General features: G+C 41.2%; 1 protein-coding gene across 11 annotated transcripts in view; it reads right to left on the bottom strand.

The window, feature by feature from the left end:
- The window catches only part of MBNL1 (muscleblind like splicing regulator 1), a 209,371-nt gene that overhangs the window by 13,646 nt on the left and 172,639 nt on the right, over nucleotides 1–23,086 (bottom strand). For 6 of the 11 annotated variants that reach the window (XM_040428118.1, XM_040428111.1, XM_040428114.1 and 3 more), the window contains 4 exons: nucleotides 21,713–22,000; nucleotides 11,966–12,223; nucleotides 8,654–8,707; nucleotides 7,428–7,581 (listed from right to left, as the gene is read on the bottom strand). In XM_040428118.1, the coding sequence (XP_040284052.1) occupies nucleotides 7,428–7,581; nucleotides 8,654–8,707; nucleotides 11,966–12,223; nucleotides 21,713–22,000 (754 nt within the window). The remainder of the gene's footprint in view (nucleotides 1–7,427; nucleotides 7,582–8,653; nucleotides 8,708–11,965; nucleotides 12,224–21,712; nucleotides 22,001–23,086) is intronic. The other 5 variants (XM_040428119.1, XM_040428120.1, XM_040428121.1 and 2 more) reach the window with 3 other exon arrangements.

Genomic DNA, 23,086 nt, shown 5'->3' with positions numbered 1-23,086 from the left:
GGCAGTGCCCCCTTGTCTTTTGAGCGCATTTTACATGGAACAGTTTTTCACTGTATTTTTTGTATGGCTTATTTATATATTTCTACAGGTTAATCATGTCCCTCCTTAGACGTCTCTTATCAAGACTAAATAAATTCAATTCTTTTAATCTTTCTTCATAACTAAGACCCTCCATGCCCCTTATCAGTTTAGTCGCTCTCCTCTGTACTTTTTCCAGCTGTAGTGCATCCTTTCTATGGACTGGTGCCTAGAACTGAACTGCATATTCCAGATGAGGCCGCACCAACGCTTTGTAAAGTGGTAATATTACATCCCTGCCCCGCGAGTACATGCCTCGTTTAATGCATGACAATATCCAGGTGGCCTTAGAAGCAGCTGATTGACATTGTATACAGATGTATGCTGTACATATGTGTTGCATGGAGTCAACCAACTTCTGGCACCTGTGAACAGGTATTCCAGCCCAGGATGATTGGACTACATTCCACAGTTATTCTCTATTTCTTGGTTTTGCCTCATAAACTACATTTTTGATGTCACCCCACAAGTTTTCTATTGGATTAAGATCCGGGGATTGGGCTGACCACTCCAAAACGTCAATCTTGTTGGTCTGGAACCAAGATGTTGCACGTTTACTGGTGTGTTTGGGGTCGTTGTCTTGTTGGAACACCCATTTCAAGAGCATTTCCTCTTCGGCATAAGGCAGCATGACCTCTTCAAGTATTCAAACTGATCAATGATCCCTAGTATGCAATAAATAGGCCCAACACCTTAGTATGAGAAACATCCCAATATCATGATGCTTGCGCCACCATGCTTCACTGTCTTCACAGTGTACTGTGGCTTGAATTCAGTGTTTGGGGGTCATCTGTCTCCGGCCACTAGACCCAAAAAGAACAATCTTACTTTCATCAGTCCACAAAATATCTCTTTAGGCCAGTCAATGTGCTCTTTGGCAAATTGTAACCTCTTCAGCACGTCTGTGGGACTTTGCGGGGGCTTCTTGCAGATAGCTTGGCTTCACATAGGTGTCTTCTAATTGTAACAGTACTCACAGGTAACTTTAGACCTTCTTTGATCTTTCTGGAGCTGATTGTTGGATGGGTCCTTGCCATTTTGGCTATACTATCCATTCGAATTGTAGTTTTTCGCTTTCTTCCACGTCTTTCAGGTTTTGGTTGCCATTTTAAAACATTTGAAATAATTTTAGCTGAGCAGCCTATCATTTTCTGCACTTCTTTATGTTTTCCCCTCTCCAATCAACTTTTTAATTAAGGTACACTGTTCTTCTGAACAATGTCTGGAATGACCCATTTTTCTCAGAATTTCAGAGAGAAATGCACTGTAACTAGCATGTACAACATTTACTGCCTTCCTTTGTTAAATAAGGACAATGATTGCCACCTATTTTTTAAAGAATGAATGACCTCACTCATTGAACTCCACACTGCTATTATTTTGAACATGCCTCTTTCAATAAGTGATTGAATTACAGAGAATAAGCAGCATGCATGTCATGACTGTTGGGTCTATTGGGTTTCTATTACTCTACTACACCTGCTAGTAAATTATTTGCCATGTAGAAATATCATTTCTACCAAAAACTGTGTTTGATCAGGTTAGTGATGTCTGACTGCTATTATTTTGAACACAGCTGTAGGTTTTTTAGCATTTATATATTTAAAGATTTTTTTGGGATTGTTTTGCTCTCTATTGCTACCTGCTGTTCGTTTAGTATTTTTGCTAATTTTACCTCCTTTTTACAGATTTTATTAAGCCCTTTGAAATCTTCAAACGCTACAGCTGACCCATCTGATTAGTATTTTTTAAATGCCCTTTTTTTGTCTTTTATTGCCCTTTTTACAGTAGCAGTAAGCCATGGGGGGTTTAATTTTAGTCGTTTATACTTGTTACCTAAAGGAATATACATTTTTTTGTGCAATTACTCAATGTGGCTTTAAAGCTCTCCCATTTATCCTCAGTATTATTATGCGACAGTAGCTGCTCCCAGTCTATGCCCTGAAATGCTGCCCTCAACCCAGGGAAATTAGCCTTTTTGAAATTCAGTGTCTTTGCTCTGCCTGACAGAGTTTGCTTCTTATAGTTTAGGGGGAATATAATTATATTGTGGTCACTATTACCTAGTCTTTCTCGAACAGTAACGTTTCCAACAAGCTCTGCATCATTAGAGATTACCAGATCCAACAGAGTAATGCCCCTAAGTGGGAGCTTCTACAAACTGGCCCATAAAGTGGTCCTGCAGCAAGTTGAGGAATCTTCTCTCCTTTGCGGTTGAGGCAGAATCATGTCCCCAGTCAATGTCTGGGACGTTAAAATCTCCCATTATGACCACTGTACCAGCCTGTGTCGCCCGCTCTATTTGGTTACACAGTTACATTTCTATCTCTTTTGTGATTTTAGGGGGTCTATAGATTACACCAAGTATTATTTTTTCAGTGTTTATATCCCTTTGAACTAGGGGTGCACCGAAATGAAAATTCTGGTCCGAAACCGAAACCGAAAATTCTGGATGCCCTTAACCGAAAACCGAAACCGAAACTGCCTTTTTGCCCAAATACTTTTAAAATACTTTTTTTTTTTAATGATTTTGTTAATAATTCTTTTTCATGAATTTAATAAATCATATTATATATGGAGAGGGGGATCTGTGGGTGGCTCTGTTATGGAGAGGGGGATCAGTGGGTGGCTCTGTTATGGAGAGGGGGATCAGTGGGTGGCTCTGTTATGGAGAGGGGGATCTGTGGGTGGCTCTGTTATGGAGAGGGGGATCTGTGGGTGGCGCTGTTATGGATAGGGGGATCTGTGGGTGGAGCTGTTATGGAGAGGGGGATCTGTGGGTGGCTCTGTTATGGAGGGGGGGATCTGTGGGTGGCTCTGTTATGGAGAGGGGGATCTGTGGGTGGCGCTGTTATGGAGAGGGGGATCTGTGGGTGGCGCTGTTATGGAGAGGGGGATCTGTGGGTGGCGCTGTTATGGAGGGGGGGATATGTGCACTGTTATGGGCATAACAGTGCACAGATCCCCCCTCCCCATAGCAGTGCCATAGACCGATCCCCCTACCCATAACAGCCCCGGCCCTGCTGCTCACAGCAGACTAATCACTCACTGCATCTTTATTTTACCTTACAATCGTGACGCTCCAGTAACAACTGTGCAGGCAGAGCGGAGGGCGGCGTAACGTCACTTACTCACGTGACGCACCTGCTCCGCCCACTTTATGAATGAAGGAGGCGGAGCAGGCGCGTCACGTGAGTAAGTGACGTTACGCCGCCCTCCGCTCTGCCTGCAGAGTTGTTACTGGAGCGTCACGATTGTAAGGTAAAATAAAGATGCAGTGACTTAAAGTAAACCGCCCGCCCGGCACCCGCCCGCAGATGGTGAGCTACTTGGTGGGTGACAAATCCCACACCCCATATTTTCGGAAATGGATTAGGTACATTTTCGGCCAATATTTTTGGCTGCCGGAATTTCGGTGCACCCCTACTTTGAACTTCCACCCATAATGTTTCCACATCCTCACCATCCGCACCCACAATTGCCTCTTTCACACTTGTCTTCAGATCACTCCTCACATACAGGCACACGCCACCTCCTTTTCTATTGACCCTATCTTTCCTAAATAGTGTAAAATCCTTAATATTTACAGCCCAGTCATGCAAAGAATCTAACCATGTCTCAGCCACACCAACTATATCTATGTGTTCTTCTAGTACCATACCTCCAGCTCTCCCATTTTGCTAGCTAGACTTCTGGCATTTGTGAAAATATATTTTAAATTATTATTATCTGTAAAGTGAATATCCGGGATTTTTGGGTTACCTTGGTTGATGTTTGTATGCAACAGGTTCTTGTTACCAGCAGTTCTATTTTTCATAAGTGTATTGTTATGCTCAGTCTTCTCCCTACTTTCCTCGCTAACCCCAGCCCCCACTAAATCCCCACTGTCCCCTTCTATATCCCACTCTCTATCTACACTATCTACCCCCTTATTAGCATGATCCCCTCCCCCAGATCCTAGTTTAAAAGCTCCTCCAGCCATCTAACCATTTTCCCCCCAGGGCATTTGCACCCTCCCCATTAAGGTGCAGCCCATCCCTATTGTAGAGCCTGTAACCGACAGAGAAGTCGGCCCAGTTCTTCATGAACCCAAACCCTTCCTTCCTGCACTAGCTTTTGAGCCACTTATTTAACTCCCTAAGCTCCCGTTGTCTCTCTGGTGACGCTCGTGGCACTGGTAGTATTTCTGAAAACACTACCTTGGAGGTCCTGGACTTGAGCTTCTCTAATTTTTACGGACCTTCCATTCCCCCCTGACTTTGTCATTAGTGCCAATGTGTACCTCAGCCCCACCCAGCAATTTGTCAATCCGATCCGCAATATGCCGAACCCGAGCACCCGGCAGACAACACACTGTTCGGCATTCAAGGTCTCGGCGACAGATGACCCTGTCTGTCCTCCTAATAATAGAGTCCCCTACCACTAGCATCTGTATAACCTTTGCTGCACTCCTTTTCCCATCCTTCCTGCAGAGGTCATCCTCCTGATTTCTAGGAGAATTGCCCTGCTGCAGTGTTGCTGGCCCTGGGCTTTCATCCCTAATATCAGCCAAACAGGCATATTTACTAGGGCGGTCCAGCTCAGGACTAGCCTCCCCAGCACTTTTCCCTCTACCCCTTCTTCCCACATTAACCCAACTGCTGATCTGATAGTCCTGATCTTGTCCTCCTCCCACCTCCATTTCACTGACCCCAGTCAGTGCCTGCACAGTGAGGTCTAAGCGTCTCTCCAGGTCTACAATGCCCCTAAGTGTTTCAAGCTGCTTATTTAGATCCAAGATCTGGGCTTCCAAATATGCAACATGATTGCATCTAGTGCAAATGTATTTACCCTTGAAAGGCTCTTCAAGGCATCCATACATTGCACAGGACACACACTTAGTAGCATTGTCCATGGGGCACATGTTTAAATGGGGATGAACAGTAAAGAAGAAAAACAGTAAATATGAGTTAAGAGTTAGACCCTGTCTGCTGCAGTTGGAGGAGTAGCTAGAATCAAGCCAACAACACACAAGGACAATCTATCAAACCTTAGTGTCTTGCTCCTTGTCTTAAACTCCAATTCTTTAACTCCACATATTCAGCAGCCCACTTAGTACAGAACGCTTCAGGTAGAGCACACAAAACCTGTCCTAACCACACAGGAGGACGAGTTACTTCACAACACTGAGGTAAAGAGCTGCCTCATCCTCCTCTCTGCTCTGCTTGTCAGGGATTATGATCCTGAATACAGTTTAATATGATATTCAGCTGAATATCTGTAGGATTGGAGTTCATGAGGATACCTGAAGTACAGAGAGGAGGTGGGGATGTGGCTGTGTCCTGCTGTGTGATTAAGAAAGGTTTTGTGTGTACTAGTAGGACGGCGGGAATTTTATTTCTCTTAATGATTGCTCCCCAGACTAAATGAGGCATTACGACTAATGAAAGATTTTTGGGAATGTATTTATAGTAAAGTAATATTTAGGCATTTTCATTTGCTTAATTCATAAACCCCTTTAATGAAGTTTACAAACTAATCTGGTTCGGATATAGCAATCCAAACCCAATTCGCTCAACACTACTCACTACTGCTTGCAAACTTCCCTTCCCTATTATACAAACTAATTCGAGACGAGCAAATGGATTCTACTAATTTGGAATTCATCTTGAATTTCAAACAAAAATTTGGATTACAACTGACCCATTTTGAGTCAATGCCAAAAATGGGTGAACTAAATACTCCTTATGCAAAATGATGAGCAGCATGGACTATATTCAAATTTGATATATTTCAAGAATATTTGCCCAAATATTCTTGATATATTTGCGAATTCGAGATTATTTTCTTAATTGCAAAAAATCGGCAATGTAATATTTGCGTAATGCGCGCAAAATGCAAGCGTGGGTCACTTTACTACATTTTACAAGCCGCTAGAAGTTCCCTGAGACTGGAGAAAATGGTTGGTACGGCAGAACATTAAAAATGGCTTTATATGCAGTTAGAGTGCTCCAATATATTTGCGATTGCGCTAATCGGAACTAATGATGCAAATATTTTGGTGCAATACGTGAAATTTCACATTTTAGAAGGTCTGCATCTATGTATGGACAGCAGAACCTATCACACTAACACACTGCATTGCAACAGCTACACTATATCAGAATATAACCTACACTGACTATCTACCACTAACTATCTGTATTATATATATAAGCTAACTAACTATCCATCTAATGTAGTGTGGAAAGCAGAGAGCACAGCAATGACACTGCTGTCTCTCTCAGAACTTTAAAAAAAACTGTAGAAAATGGCTGCTGGGGAGGTTCTTATATAGTAAGGGGTAGGCAACTTTTCTATTGGTTACTAGGGATGTTGCTAAGCTCAGACAAAGACATTTCAGCTTTCTCATTGGCCCACTAGCAAGAAGGGAGGTTACTGATGAAAAAAAATCTTGAATATTAAAAATTACGAATATATATCACTATATTCTAAATATTCGTGAATTCTCGAAGTGCCGATATTCCGGTTAATATTCGCGATTTGAATATTCGCGCCCAACACTACTCATGCATACTTGTTGGTCTCCCTAATGAGAAAGAGCACTGCTAAGGCCACTCTGCTAACCAGTAGTGTTGATCACGAATATTCGAATTGCGAATTTTAATCGCGAATATCGGCACTTCGAGAATTCGCGAATATTTAGAATATTGTAAAATATATTCGTAATCGCGAATATTAAATTTTTTTAAAAATACCAGTTCATGCAAATTTTTATGCGAAAAATTTTCGGCAAATTTTCGGCAAATTTTCGCAATCAAGAAAATAATGCCTGGAGATCATGAATTCGCAAATTCTCGAATATATGGCGAATATTCGCCCAAATATTCGCGAAATATCGCAAATTCGAATATTGCCCCTGCCGCTCATCACTACTAACCAGGGCAATTTCCTCTTGAGACTCCCCATGCACTCATCCTTTTGGAAGGAGAACTGGCTAGCATGTTTCACGTAGGATATTGGTTGTAGATCTCTCTCCACCACCCTTATCCCCCTTGTTTGTGTCTTTTAGGACTCTTATTTATTCACAGATTCTTTTTAGAACAATATGAGTCCTAGGAGACCACAGACTGTTATATTTTCAAAGCAACTGGGGCATATTTCATTTGGGTAAAACTGATTCAGATCCAAATCCGATTTTTTTAAAAATTTGCTGTATCGGACACAAAAAGTATTTTAAGAAATGTGCTCATCTCTTTTGTTAATACAATGTTAGACTACGCTGAGTATATAATATTTAGGAGGTTTAGTCTTCTACACACCAAGTTATACATCATGCCAGTCAACAAATATTTTCACATTGGGCTTACCTGGTGGGAAAAAGGCCGCCTGCTGCTGGAGCTGCATGTTGGCAAGAGCCTGTTGATACTGGAAAAAACCCGTATTAAACATTCCGGTGGCACCATTGGTTTTTTCAAGTGCAGGCCTCTTTGGTAATGGGGGAAGTATAGTTTGAGGAATTCCCTTCAATCCGGAGGTGGAGGAAGAAACCATAAAAGAAATTAGGAACAAAAATAAATAAATAGTAAAAAGACCAGACTGTCATCATAAAAAAACCTCTCTGAGCTGGAAAAGGCGGCAGGTAAGTGAATTCACTGCAGACTTCTCCAGGTCGGAGGGAAATGAGCCATAAGCAGATAAAGCAGCACGCTAAACTACTGCACTAATGTCATAAACCCTACCCTGGGGGAATCATTGACCCCTGATTTAGGGTCAATTACATCTCCTCATCACACAGGCAACAGATATTATAGGTGAATAATATCTGTACCTTGCGGGAGAAAATGTACAAGAGTATATTAATAAAAAATACCGCAATTCGGAGCTATATGGCAGGTAGAAGTTTACACGGTTATCATTTCATTGTATCTTTTTAGGGAAATAAAAAATTGCACTGCTAGCTCCATGAAGGTCAACAATTAAAGCAACAGTTACCCCAGAAAATGACTGAAGAAGGTAGGATCATGTAGAAAAAATACCCACACTTCCCCAAACCTATCTACATGTAGTCATGCAAACCTTACCCGTGCATGCAGGTATGTTAACATTGACTTACAAATGTTAAAACTACACGTACATAAGAGTAGCAATAGAGCCATGCCAACCACACACATATAGTACACACATTTATGAATGTGGTCTAGATGATAGTAATACTATTTCTGCTGAGGTGGCACTGAATGTGGTTATTGCGGTAAATACTACGCATAAGAATAGATTGCTATCTATACCGATGTAGCAAAGCTGAATGGGTCATTTAACTCTTAGGGGTTCTGTTGCTTGCACAGAGAGAAAAATCCTTCACTAAAGATTTTGCCTGCAATCCTATGTAAAACCACAGACAACACAGCGTGCTATACCAATGTGCTGTAGCTCTGCTTCATCTAATATAAGCCCCTGTTAACCACACTCAGTTTTACATCTCATTTTATGACCACAGAAAACATCTAGATAACATACTCTATGCTTGCAAGCTTAACACTGGTTTCTACAGTAAAAGCTACATGCCAAGCTAAAAGGTGAAAGGTCATAGTACCAGGTCAAAGGTTGCCTCGAGGTTTCGCTTCAGTGATTTGACAGCCGACTGAGTCTTAATTAGCAGGCAGCGAGCACATGATGGCAATGGGCCAATGGGGTTCAAGCGCATTAACATAAACAGCAAGCAGAGGTGCATCATGGGGGCAGCAGTGCATATTTTGGTAGGTGAGAAAAAAAAACAAATAAAAAAAACAAATCATCCGAATGCCGTATAATAACATATACAAGACTAAACATGCACAATAAAGGCTTTGGTTTGTTACTCTCATACAACTTTTTAAAGGAGAATTAGCATACATTATTAAGGCAGTGGCTGATATAGGATTTGCTGGTATTTTCAAGGCAAGTAAAAAAAATATATATATAAATCTACCGTTTTCAATGGAGTGAAACCAGCAAATGACTTTAACTTTCTTTACCTACTGTATGTAGTAAACTTTTGCATGCTTTTTTTTTTTTTTGTATTATTTTTAATCCATGCATTGTTTAAAGTGGGTTATACGTATATACAGGTGAAACTCGAAAAGTTAGAACATCGTGCAAAGTTCATTTATTTCAGTAATGCAACTTAAAAGGTGAAACTAACATATGAGATAGACTCATTACATGCAAAGCGAGATATTTCAAGTCTTTATTTGTTATAATTTGGATGATTATGGCTTACAGCTTATGAAAACCCCAAAGTCACAATTTTGAGGTGCCCTTTTCTCAGGGGGTATGGATTAATTAGCTGACTAGAGTGTGACACTTTGAGCCTAGAATATTGAACCTTTTCACAAACTTCAAATTTTAAGTTGCATTACTGAAATAAATGGACTTTTGCACAATATTCTAATTTTTTTTGTTTCGCCTGTATATGTAATACCCATTACATATTGCTGAGCCATCACAATGGCCAATGGAGAAGCATGCGCTTTATTTCAGTTTTTTAGGGCGGTAGTAATTTATTTAACGACTTGTGTATGGAGTATCAACTAAAGGGCAACACTGTGCAAAAATGGAAAATTCTGATTTTATCCACCGAGGCCTACTCTGTCACTGTCCAAAGTCTTTTGTAAATGGATATTCCCACATGTTATAAAGTGATGGGCTATGGTTACTTTATGATCTGTGGAGGTAAGAGAGGTGTGTCCTAGTGACATGTCATCATTTTAAAAGATGGGACTACCCCTTTGTCCCCTTTCAGACGAGCGAGTGTCACGCTCCGGACTCGCAGCGCAGCACCCGTCCTGACCTCCCAGCCCTTCCGGGGTCACATAGCATTTTATTGATTTATGATTCTATGTAACCTTTACAGTTCTGGAATGTATTATATAACACTGGCAGCATTATGTCAGCGTTATCCACTACATTCCAGATCTCACAAATAAATATAATGCTATGCGACCCCAGTAGTGCTGGAAGTTCAGGACGGGTGCTGCGCTGCGAGTCCGGAGCGTGACACTCGCTCGTCTGAAAGCGACCTTTAACTGGGTTTCTGCTTTGAGGACATATCCAGGGTTGTTTTCCCCTGGCACAAAACTGCCTACTAGAGGTGTAATAAGCCATCTGACAACCTGCCTAAGGACTCATGCACATGGCCATATACTTCAAAAACACAAACTAAATCTCCAGCATGCCGTGAAACTTTAAGAGTTTATTTGTCACATTGAAAACATCAGATGAAATATGAGAGACACTTACCCGTTTCAGACAAGTAGATATTTACTGTCTTTAGTCTCTATGACTGAGAATGGTACATATTTACTTGTCTGAAACTCATAAGCATCTAATGGTTTATGAGAATAAACTTCACATTTTTATGGGATGCTGGAGTTTTACCATTTATTTTTAAAGAATCAGGGGATTGCACCAATGGCCACCTTCAGATTTCTCTCCCTGCCACCTTAAGATTGCACCTACGGCCACTTTAAGATTTCTCTCCCTACCTAGGCTGTAAGTCTAGGGAAAGAGAATAGACCCTGGGTATGTCCGCAGTGAAGGAACACAGGTGAGACTTTAGGGTTAGATTAAAGAGGACCTGTCACCTCTCCTGCCTCCATGTCTGTTTTGACAAATACTTGAATCCCCCTGTAATAACAATTCTGGAGCATCTATTCCTATGACTCTATATTGTGCCATTCCTCTATTATTCCTTCTAGATGTTACTAGCAGTTCGCAGTAAAGATAAAGCTGAGTGTTACCAGCTGAGGGTGTGCACCTGCACAGTCTGATGTAATCCAATCAGTGCTGCCAGTGTCAGACTGTGCAGGGACACCCCCCAAGTGGTAACATCCATCTGCAAACTGTTAATAATTCATTCATAACTTCTAGAAGGAATAATAGTGGAATGGCACACCATAGAGCTATAAGAAGTGTTATGGCATGAAGAATGCAAGCAGTTACTAAAACAGACATGCCAGGAGAGAGGACAGGTCCTCTTTAACTCTGAAAAATACATTTTCAGAGTTACACTTTAATAAGTTAGAGGCCCGCATGTCAAGGTGTCATCTTCAAAGCAACCTTTTCCTTGGAGTCTCGTATTAAGACTGAAGTGTTAAGAAGGTTTGGCGAGATCTATGCTCAACCAACCACACAGAGGAGCAGATCATGACCTGACCAGAAGACGATTTATATCTTAAGACTTAGACTCCCTTCAAGAAGGATAAAAAAAATAAAAAACATTTGCTCTATATAATCTGTTAATGGAATTGCTAAGAATCATATAAGGACACTGACAGGTTCAAAATGAAGCCACCAAAATTCACAGCAGCCCCTTTCAGAGTTTACCGTCTATCTAAATTCTGATGACTTGTGTGCAAGTGTTATGGAAGGCAAGACAGATCGGGGCATAATCCATTAGTATTATACAGCATAGGCAGACCGTCTCCTCCCGCAGTGTTATATTGCCCAGTAGGTTACCATAATCAAGCCGTCAAAGCAAGCTCTCCTACTTGTCTTTTGTTATGGCTTTTGCTGCTAAAATGTTACTTAAACGGTAAAATGTATTGCACAAAGGACAAAATAAGATATTACCCACACAAGACGTAGCTGTATGCACTTTCAATATTAGAGCCTTAGGACATATTCATATACTTTCCTACTACATAGCCTGGCATATGCAATTATACAGAATTCATTCTGCTATAGAGTATAAGACAATCCAAAAATGACACATTGTGGCCAATGACAAACTCAGCTCCTCTACATCTCACCAAGTCAGTGCACCTCTATCTGTACCTTTTCCTTAATGCAGCATTAGAGACACTCATTCAAGAAAGTCATTGTACAGGATTGGCAATTTGGCTGATAGTGGACAGCGTAAACTTACCATGGCTGCTGCGGTTGCTGCTGCCTGAGCAGCTGCAGCCTGGTTGACCTGGTATTGTGCAGCCTTTATCTTGGCTTGCAAATGTGCAGGGGGGTGGAAGTATTTGCACTTTTCCCGTGAACACCTTCCTTTAATATAATCCATACACACGGTAACGGTGTTATCGTTGGTGTCGATCATTGCACTCTCAGATGGGTGCGCAAACCTGCATTCATTTTCTCCTCTGTTACAGTTGCCACGTTGATACTCTCGACAAACCTGGAGACACATCAGCAGAGAGCGTTACCTGGTTGGATAAAACTGCAAACACCAAAATAAAGGGACAACGATGTATTCATGTCGTGCACCCAGGGCATGTGTCTATAAGCAAGTGCACAAGAGAGCGGTAGCAATTTCCACTATGGCAGAAGTGAGATTTTAAGTCAATTAAGGTTTGGTTACATTTCTATTAATTCATTTTCACAAATTGCACCAGTAATTTAACCTCGAGTGAATAGAAAACACTATCCAGACAGAAACATGCTGGTATTATTTTAACTGTATGCACATACAGTACTAGAGTGAATATTCCCAGCAACTGCATGTTCTATGGAAAGCCACTAGAGGGAGCTCTTAGCTTTGCTCAAACCAGGTCGGAGACCATGCCAAGCACAGCCAATAAAACTGTATAAAGAATAAAGTGGCTTTGTCTATTTACAGTCATCATGCCAACAAAGCCAGTTCATATATAACTAACTACTAATTATTGTCTTCTTCCCCCACCTAAAAGGTCTTACATACCTAAGAGTACAGTGTGTTCACACAAGAGAGTTGTGTGCAGGAAATACTCAGCATTCTACAGTACTAGCAATGTGGATAACATAAAAATAAAAAATAAACTAATTTACATATTGCAAAAAATTGAATAAATAAATTGACATGTGGTGCAGATATTTAAAGGGGTCATCCCACAAAAAATATTCTACAGTCAGGGCCGGTGCAAGGATTTTTGCCAACACAAGCGAAGCTACACTTTGGCGCCCCCCTGCCCGCCGCCAGTCACACTAATCAGGGGATAGAGGGCATACATGTGGCTAGTTATTCAGTTTAAAGTAAACCAGCACAATTGTAGAAATAATCTAGGTGGCTTCAGTAACCTAAAGTATAATAAATGGGCAAAGCCCTAGGTATAAGTGGGGGCATATGGAGGCCCCCACTAGCACGTGCAATTAAGATGCCACACGCACTCTTACTTTGAGCATTGGGCAATACCTTGAGCCCTGTGGAAAAATGGAGCCATATTTGTAACACAACAGTATGCTGCACACTTACATGGACTGGACTAGTGTTCAGTGTCAGGAGCCTGCACCTCCTCTATACCTGCTTAGCTTTTCCCAGCGGTCGTAGAACAGCGGGGGGCGGGCTAGAGCGGCGCCAATCGGAGAGAGGCCGGAAGGAGCGAAGGCAACTGCACAGAAGAGCAGGTAAAGGCTGAGGCAGGGGCTGCTGGGAGAGAAATGTGGGGCAGGAGGGGACAGAGCCTGGGAGCGGACAGTATTCCGACCATGTAGGCTGTGCTGTACAACATCTGTATACACTGACTCTGCAGTGTAGGTGTGCGGCCGGCGGGGCTAGTGATTTATTTAAAAAAGTTTTTTTCCCCCAGCCCCCCCCCCCCCGCGTCTTTGAGCCCTAAGGCAGCGGCTTGGTCTGCCTTATTATAGCGCCGGGCCTGTCTACAGTCTCCAAACCAGCACCTGGATCTGAGTACTTTTGTATTTATATGTAATAAAAAATTTGCATAGCCACATAGTTATTCATTAAAATGTATCTGTATAGCGCCACCTGCTGTTTGTTTGCTTTCTTATTTCTTTGTCCATCTCACTGAGAAGGCCGCACATGCTCAGTTTCATCCTTCCACTGCCTCCTGAGCTGTGATAGGATGAGCATGGACACGCCCCCTTTGCTGCAGCAGAAAAGACACTCCCCTTGAGCTGTCAGCCTGATATAAATCTAGCAGAACAATGAATGGGGAGATCTCCGGATCCATGTGAGGTACAGGGCTGGTTCTAGCTTTGTTAGAAAGGGGTTGTCATGGACTATATGATGTCTTTTTTTTTTTTTTTTTTTACATTTGCCAGAGGATAACACCTTTAATCCAGAGGATGTCAATTTGTGCTGTGTATTTCCACTGCTGATTTCACCATTTGCTATGCATAGAGTGAAGTTTGCAGTACAAATTCTGCTGTGGAAAATCCACTCCATGTGGCCATACTGCTAGGGTATGTTTACATGGTTGAATTAGCATGATGGAAATTGAGGCAGGGGATTAAAAGAAAATGCGGAAAATGCACCAAAATCTGGGGGGAAAATTCACTGTGTGGACATAGCCCTATAGTTTTTTTGCAGAAATTTCTGTGAGATATCCATGTGTGTACGGCTGAAACATCCTCAATCAGATGAATGGAAGTGATTTTCAGTCATGGAAATTTCTGCAACAAATCTGTCGCATGTGAATTTCCCCTTAAACATGTATGAACCTGGAATAACCTTGACAAGCAGAGCAGTAGAACCACTTATATTATTTACAATCTCATTTACAGATAATAGTGCTTTACATTTTTACTCATTTGTATACAGTCAGGTCCATAAATATTGGGACATCGACACAATTCTAACATTTTTGGCTCTATACACCACCACAATGGATTTGACATGAAACTAACAAGATGTGCCTGCAGACTGTGTTACCTGCAGACTGTCAGCTTTTAATTTGAGGGTATTTACATCCAAATCAGGTGAACGGTGTAGGAATTACAACAGTTTGCATATGTGCCTCCCACCTGTTAAGGAACCAAGAGTAATGGGACAGAAGAATAATCATAACTCAAACTTTCACTTTTCAATACTTAGTTGCAAATTCTTTGCAGTCAATTACAGCCTGAAGTCTGGAACGCATAGACATCATCAGACGCTGGGTTTCATCCATGGTGATGCTCTGCCAGGCCTCTACTGCAACTGTCTTAAGTTCCTGCTTGTTCTTGGGGCATTTTCCCTTCAGTTTTGTCTTTAGCAAGTGAGATGCATGCTCAATCGGATTCAGGTCAGGTGATTGACTTGGCCATTGCATAACATTCCACTTCTTTCACTTAAAAAACTCGTTGATTTTGCAGTATGCTTTGGGTCATTGTCCATCTGCACTGTGAAGCGCCATCCAATGAGTTCTGAAGCATTTGGCTGAATATGAGCAGATAATATTGCCTGAAACACTTCAGGATTCATCTTGCTGCTTTTTTCAGCAGTCACATTATCAATAAATACAAGAGAACTAGTTCCATTGGCAGCCATACATGCCCACGCCATGACACTACCACCACCATGCTTCACTGATGAGGTGGTATGCTTAGGATCATGAGCAGTTCCTTTCCTTCTCCATACTCTTCTCTTCCCATCACTCTGGTACAAGTTGATCTTGGTCTCATCTGTCCATAGAATGTTGTTCCAGAACTGTGAAGGCTTTTTTAGATGTCGTTTGGCAAACTCTAATCTGGCCTTCCTGTTTTTGAGGCTCACCAATGGTTTACATCTTGTGGTGAACCCTCTGTATTCACTCTGGTGAAGTCTTCTCTTGATTGTTGACTTTGACACACATACACCTACCTCCTGGAGAGTGTTCTTGATCTGGCCAACTGTTGTGAAGGGTGTTTTCTTCACCAGGGAAAGAATTCTTCGGTCATGCACCACAGTTGTTTTCCGTGGTCTTCCCGGTCTTTTGGTGTTGCTGAGCTCACCGGTGCGTTCCTTCTTTTTAGGAATGTTCCAAACAGTTGTTTTGGCCACGCCTAATGTTTTTGCTATCCATCTGATGGGTTTGTTTTGTTTTTTCAGCCTAATGATGGCTTGCTTCACTGATAGTGACAGCTCTTTGGATCTCATCTTGAGAGTTGACAGCAACAGATTCCAAATGCAAATAGCACACTTGAAATGAACTCTGGACCTTTTATCTGCTCATTGTAATTGGGATAATGAGGGAATAACACACACCTGGCCATGGAACAGCTGAGAAACCAATTATCCTATTACTTTTCGTTCCTTAACAAGTGGGAGGCACATATGCAAACTGTTGTACTTCCTACATCGTTCACCTGATTTGGATGTAAATACCCTCAAATTAAAGCTGACAATTTGCAGTTAAAGCACATCTTGTTCGTTTCATTTCAAATCCATTGTGGTGGTGTATAGAGCCAAAAATTTTAGAATTGTGTTGGTGTCCCGATATTTATGGACCTGACTGTATGTTGTGTACATTCATTATACATGATATGTTTTCCATTATGAATTTATGTGCATTTGAATTATAGAAATATTGCAGTTCTGCGCAGCTTCACATAAATTAATTATGATGGCATTTATATCCAGGAATATCAATATCAAAGGACTGTCAATCATAGCACTGTAGGCTATATACAGCTTCACACACTTCACTTGTATTATGTTTAAGGCAGATAGTTTCATTACTTTGTTACATTATTAATGAATGTATTATTTAGTAATACATTATTATTTAGTTATTTTGTAATAATTCTATACTAGGACAACTGCAGAAATTTCTAGAAATAGCAGCAGATGTCAGTAAAGTGGGCTATTATTAATCATCTGTGTAACTCAGGCCTTATGTTGCTGCTACACGTCATAGTGATTACCGTATTTTTCGCTTTATCAGACGCACTTTTTTTTCCACTCAAAGTGGGGGGGAAAAGTTACTGGGTCTTATAATGCGAATCTGTCGAAAATCAAGCAGGCCAGCAGTATTACAGGGTTGCAGGAGCTTTTAATTAGCCTGCTCCTGCGATTTAAATGTGGGGCGGGAGGCGGCAGTTAAGTATTCATTGAAGCTGAATGCGCCAGCCAGCAAGTCCATAGTACGCAGCTCCATAGAAGAGGAAGGGGGAGAAGAGCAGTTCTCCTTCTCCGCTGCACTGCCGCCTGTACGTACTGCTGATTGGTGGTGTGCGCCGGCGGAAACTGCCGACTCCACCAATAAACTTACCCCCTCCCCCAGTCCCTCCAGCCATGAGCAGACTGGACTCTGCTACATCCCAGCCTCTCAGTCCACACACACAACAGTCCGCTGTGCTCCATCACTTCTCCAACTCTCCCGGACTTCTCCCCTCCCGGTGCTCACCTTCTGTTTGGCCTCGTCAGTGCCCGCAGCCCCGGATCCCGTCACTGACCGGCGGCAGCCTCCTCTCCAGTGACCCCGCAGCGCACCCCAGACACTGACCCTCAGCATCGGGAACCCACAACTTCTCCCCCTAAGATTGGAGGATTCCAGCAAAAACCACACCCACAACTGTGTGTTAAATAGGACTATAACCCCCCTCATCCACAAGAATGCACCCATGAACTGAAGTACATGGGTGCATTCTTAAGGATGAGGGGGGTTATAGTCACATTTAATATAAACACATGTCAATTACATTACAGTCTCTGGGCAGTATTAATATTAAATGTGACTATAACCCACTCATCCTTAAGAATACACCCATGTACTGCCGTAAATAGATGCATTCTTATGCATGAGGAGGGTTATAGTCATTTTTTATATAAACACAGGCCAATTACATTATAGTCTCTGGACAGTGCTAATATTAAATGTGACTATAACCCCCTCATCTTTAAGAATAGACCCATATAATGCAGTACATGGGTGTATTCTAAAAGACGAGGGTGGTTATGGTCACATAACAGTGCGTCATCCAAAGATCTCCCAAATATCCTCATAACAGTGTGTCACCCGTAGATCCCACATAGACATCCTCACATGTGCATGGTAGCAGATTATCTACAATATTCATGGCTGGTACCTTTCTTAGGTTATGTTCATTTGTTTTTAACCAAGGTTTAAAATGTGTGTATGGCTAATAGAAAGATAGACAGATGATACTCAAGATTAATATAAACATTTTGTGGTGACAACGTACGGTACTTTACATGACTACCTGGCAATATTCTGTATCATATTGCTCTTGGATTGCCTACTTAAATCTCTATAAATGCTTCATCACCAGCACACTCTATTTCCAATTAACTGTTACTGTTTGGATAGATAGTGCCTGTTGAGGGGAGCTGGGCAGATTGCCTCTACACTTTACAATCCAGAAGAGGGCGCTATCATTCTGGAGCCATCTACATGGTAGTAGTGAAGGCTCCCATCACCATAAAGCCTTGCTACACCAAGGGATCCCAGGCAAGGCAAAGCCCCAAAATCAGCTTACTGAAACCCAGAAAATCACCCCACACCACCTCACAAAAGCCAGGATCAGGAACACAGTAAACAAGAGACAAGAGGAATACGTCAGTGAATGGAGGAAGGAGATGAGAGCATCCCAGAAGCTGACGGTGTACCAGAGCCTGCAGAGAGACTACAAACTGGGTCCATATCTAGGGAAACTAGGGAACCCCAGAGACCGGAAAATCCTGAGCCGCTACAGACTAAGCGCCCACAGCCTGGCCGTCGAATCCGGACGGCATCGACAGCGCTACATGCCTAGAGAAAGCAGACTGTGCCAGCAGTGCCACCTGGAGGCGGTGGAGGATAAGGCCCATCCTGATATACTGTCCCAAATACTCAGCAGTGAGGGACATCCACTTTAGGAGACTCTCTGATCTACTCCCAGACTTCAGCTCCATGGAGGAGGAAGAGAAGCTGCCCATCCTGCTGGGAGAGGATGAGAACACTGTGGACATAGCAGCTCAATATATCAGTGCCTGCCACAGACTGAGAGGAGCCTGATACGCCATGGACTCCGATACCCTGACCCGGGGTGTGTCCGCACCCCTTTCTTCCCCCCTGTCATGATACACCACGGACTCCTATACACCGACCCGGGTGTGTCCCCATTCCTCAACCCCCTATTTCCCTCATACTTTGGCAATATGAATTTATAATTTTAGACCTGCCAATAAAGCTTTATTGATAGATAGATAGATAGATAGATAGATAGATAGATAGATAGATAGATAGATAGATAGATAGATAGTAGAAAGAGATAGATGAGTAGATATATAAATAGATAATAGATGGACAGATAGATAATAGATGAACAGATAAATAGATAGATAGATAGATAGATAGATAGATAGATAATAGATGAATAGATAGATAGATAGATAGATAGATAGATAGATAGTAGAAAGAGATAGATGAGTAGATATATAAATAGATAATAGATGGACAGATAGATAATAGATGAACAGATAAATAGATAGATAGATAGATAGATAGATAGATAGATAGATAATAGATGAATAGATAGATAGATAGATAGATAGATAGATAGATAGTAGAAAGAGATAGATGAGTAGATATATAAATAGATAATAGATGGACAGATAGATAATAGATGAACAGATAAATAGATAGATAGATAGATAGATAGATAGATAGATAATAGATGAATAGATAGATAGATAGATAGATAGATAGATAGATAGATAGATAGATAGATAGATGAATAGATGGATAGATAGATAAATAGATAGATAGATAGATAGATAGATAGATAATAGATGAATAGATGGATAGATCGATAGATAGATAAATAGATAGATAAAAAGAAAGAGTCAAGGCAGCACAAAATCGTAGCCAAAGTAAGGAGTGCGCGCAATAAGACGTAACCCATCGTCTAAAAATACAAAGAAGAAAAGACTGCAGCACTTCCAATCTGTGAAAAAAATGTGAGGTCCTTTATTCACCCACACGACGTTTCAGTCCGCTTTCTGGGACCGTTCTCGAGCAGATAGATAGATAGCTAGAAGGACAGATATATATAGATGGAGGGAGGTTGAGAGGGATAGAGAGACAATATTCTAGCATATAAAATATATTAATATTTAAGACAAAAATATTATGAATGGATAGATGGATGGATAGGCAGACAGACGAAGATAGATAGATAGATAGATAGATAATAGATAGATAGATAGACAGATAATAGATAGATACTGTAGATAGATAGATAGATAGATAGATAGATAGATAGATAGATAGATAGATAGATAATAGATAGATAGATAGATAGATAGATAGATAGATAGACAGATGTAGGATAGATAGATAGATAGATAGATAGATAGACAGATGTAGGATAGATAGATAGATAATAGATAGATAATAGATAGATAGATAATAGATAGACAGATGTAGGATAGATAGATAGATAGATAGATAGATAGATAGATAGATAGATAGATAGATAGATAGATAGATAGATAGATAGATAGATATATAAAAGAAAAAGAAAGAAAGCAGCACACAAAAAAGGAACGGGTGCAAAAAAATCCTCCCAGGAGACCTGCGACCAAGATCCCAAATGTAGAAAAAGGCTCCAATGTGAGAGCTGAAACGTTGCTGATGAGTGAATAAACCGTCCACTTTTTCACTGCAATCTGGAGTGCTGCCTTCTTTTGCCACATTAGATAGATAGATAGATAGATAGAACTGAATGAACTTATGTTCTCCAGCTCATGCTGTCTTCTTGCGTTGCTTTAATGGAGCGATTGTCTATTCATACTGGTGCCATGATATAGTGTAGTCATTCATAACGCTCACAAAAGTAAACACACCTTTTTCCTGGGGCCGGCCTGCATATTCTATATAATTGCAATATGATTGAGCTCACGGAAATCACACTCATAGGATACCATCCATCTGCCTCAATGTTATATTTATTGAATATGCTAGCTATATATTAAAATGTAAAGGGTAGCAGCTGAATTGATAGTGTTCAGTTTAAAGCCAACAGAAATAGTAACCAGAACATCCCCAAGCAACATAAACCCAGGACTTTACATTGTCAGGTAGACATATTGGGGGAGATTTACCAAACTGGTGTAAAGTAGACCTGGCTTAGTTGCCCATAGCAACCAATCAGATTCCACCTTTCACAGCTCCTTTGGAAAATGAAAGGTGGAATCTGAGTGGTTGCTATGGGCAACTAAGCCAGGTCTACTTTACACCAGTTTGATAAATCTCCTCCATTGTTCTCTGGCACTATTTATAGTCAGAACGAACGCTGGACCTTAAACAAGAATACCTGCCAAGATTAAAAATCATGGAGGGTACCGGTTTTCACTGAAGAGAACCACCAGGGTAGAAATAGACCATGGGAAAAGTCCAGCCAACCAGTACCCTGCTCTGCACTGACGATGGGCAAGAACTAAACAAGAACAAAAAAAACAGCTAAATATTGGTCGCTCTTCCTTTTGGAGAAGTCTCTGGTTTGGCTAATTTCCATATTTTTTCCCATGAGCATGTCCTGAAAATAAGTCTCTTCAATGGAAAACAGTACCAAGAAAACACATCTCATCTTAGACTGTAAATATCATTAGATAGCACACAATATATGTAATGATTATTCATTTGATATGCATTTCTGTAAAGACACTGAACAAAAAAATACTTTTCAAAAAGACACAAAAGATATGGAATATAAGACTTAAAAGAAGAAAAGGAAGAAATGGAGTTAGCGGAAAGGAATATGGTAGAGATTGCCTTGAAAATGAGGTTTGACTGTGTAAGCACCAGAGTTGAGAAGTAATGGGATGAACTGGAATGGAAGGTGAATACAAGTAGTGACACAAAACAGAATTAATACATTCAGTGTTAGAAGATCCATGTGGTCACAATGATTTCCATGGACTCAAAGCTTGCACAGAAGGCAGAAAGATAGAAATAGTATGGTGTACATAGTGAGGAACACTCGCCTTTCTCTTCTGAGACCGGGGGTCAAGTCCAGCTTGATGTCCTAAGTGAAATGAGTTTGCTGGTCTCAGCTCACTTCCCAGAGGGTAGGAGTCCACATCATAAAACCACCACACATAATTTGGCACAACTGGCAGTCTCTGTTCTGGAGAGGCCCAGGATTGAGCTGGCATGGAGACTGAACTACCTCTCACCCATAAAGAGGGTGCTCCCTCCAGTTCAGGGTTGAGGTCATTGGTTGGGCAACGTGGGGAAGCTCGTACTGCAGCTGCCTGATTGTAGCTGGCCGCCTGTGAATAAAAAGAGGACTTCAGTTTCCATTCCAGCCAGTCCTTCCACCATTAACATAGTTAAAGTGAGCTCACTACCTGTGGCCGCAAATGCAGGGGCATGTCATGGCAAATGCATAAAGCAAAATACATAAGCAATAAAAATAAAGCATGCAAGAAAAAGCCAAGAAATTGCAGGATGATACTAGATGATTTCACCATTTATACTCTTTAGAACGTTTTCACTATAATCCATGTACTGAATTAGAAATAATCACTAAATAACTTCAAGGGGTTCTCCAGGACTTCTGATTAATGACCCATCCTTATAACTGACCATCAATGTATAATTAGTGGAGGACCTCCACCAATCAGCAGAACAAAGGGCCCTTTCACTGTTCATCTGATCCCAGTGCCATACATATGTTTGTAGCTGTGCTCAGATCTTGAACGGGCCGGTCCTCAAATTGATGGTCCAACCTAAGGATAGTTTGCCAATCAAAATCCCCAAGAACACTTTCAATTTCTAAGAATATGTTAGGCCCAATTCACACGACTGTTTGCATCCAATTTGCAGTTTTTGCAAATTGGATATGGACCCATTCATTGCAATAGGGCTGCAAAAAATGCATATAGCACACTGTGTGCCGTCTGTTCCACAGTCTCACAAAAAAGACAGAACATATCCTATTCTTGTTTGTTTTACGAACAAGAATGGGCATTGTTACAATCAGTCCGCAAAAAAAAAAAAAAAACGGATGCAACACGGACGTCCTATGTATTTTTTTTGCGTTTTGTGGACCGCAAAATACAAATGGTCATGTGAATGCATCTAAATTGTCTGAGTTTCCTTGATGTCTTACCTGGGAGCTGAGTAACAGCCTATTGTATAATAGCTTACCATTGGGGTGCCTTCACATGTGGCGGAAAATCCGCCAGAAAATATACACAGGTGCAGATTTTTACAAAGGTAGGGATTTTGCTGCAGATTTTTGTGCGGATCACATCCCCCATTGAAAAGAATGAAGACATTCTACTTTAGAAACGCCACGACACATCATTAGTTGTTCTGAATAATCTCATTTCGCTGTGGAACACAGGGCAAGG

This window comes from Bufo bufo, chromosome 4 (genome assembly GCF_905171765.1).
Source record: "Bufo bufo chromosome 4, aBufBuf1.1, whole genome shotgun sequence".
In the NCBI taxonomy this organism is placed as follows: domain Eukaryota; kingdom Metazoa; phylum Chordata; class Amphibia; order Anura; family Bufonidae; genus Bufo; species Bufo bufo.
Note: the sequence above shows the minus strand (reverse complement) of the source record. Positions and strands in the feature narration are given on the sequence as shown.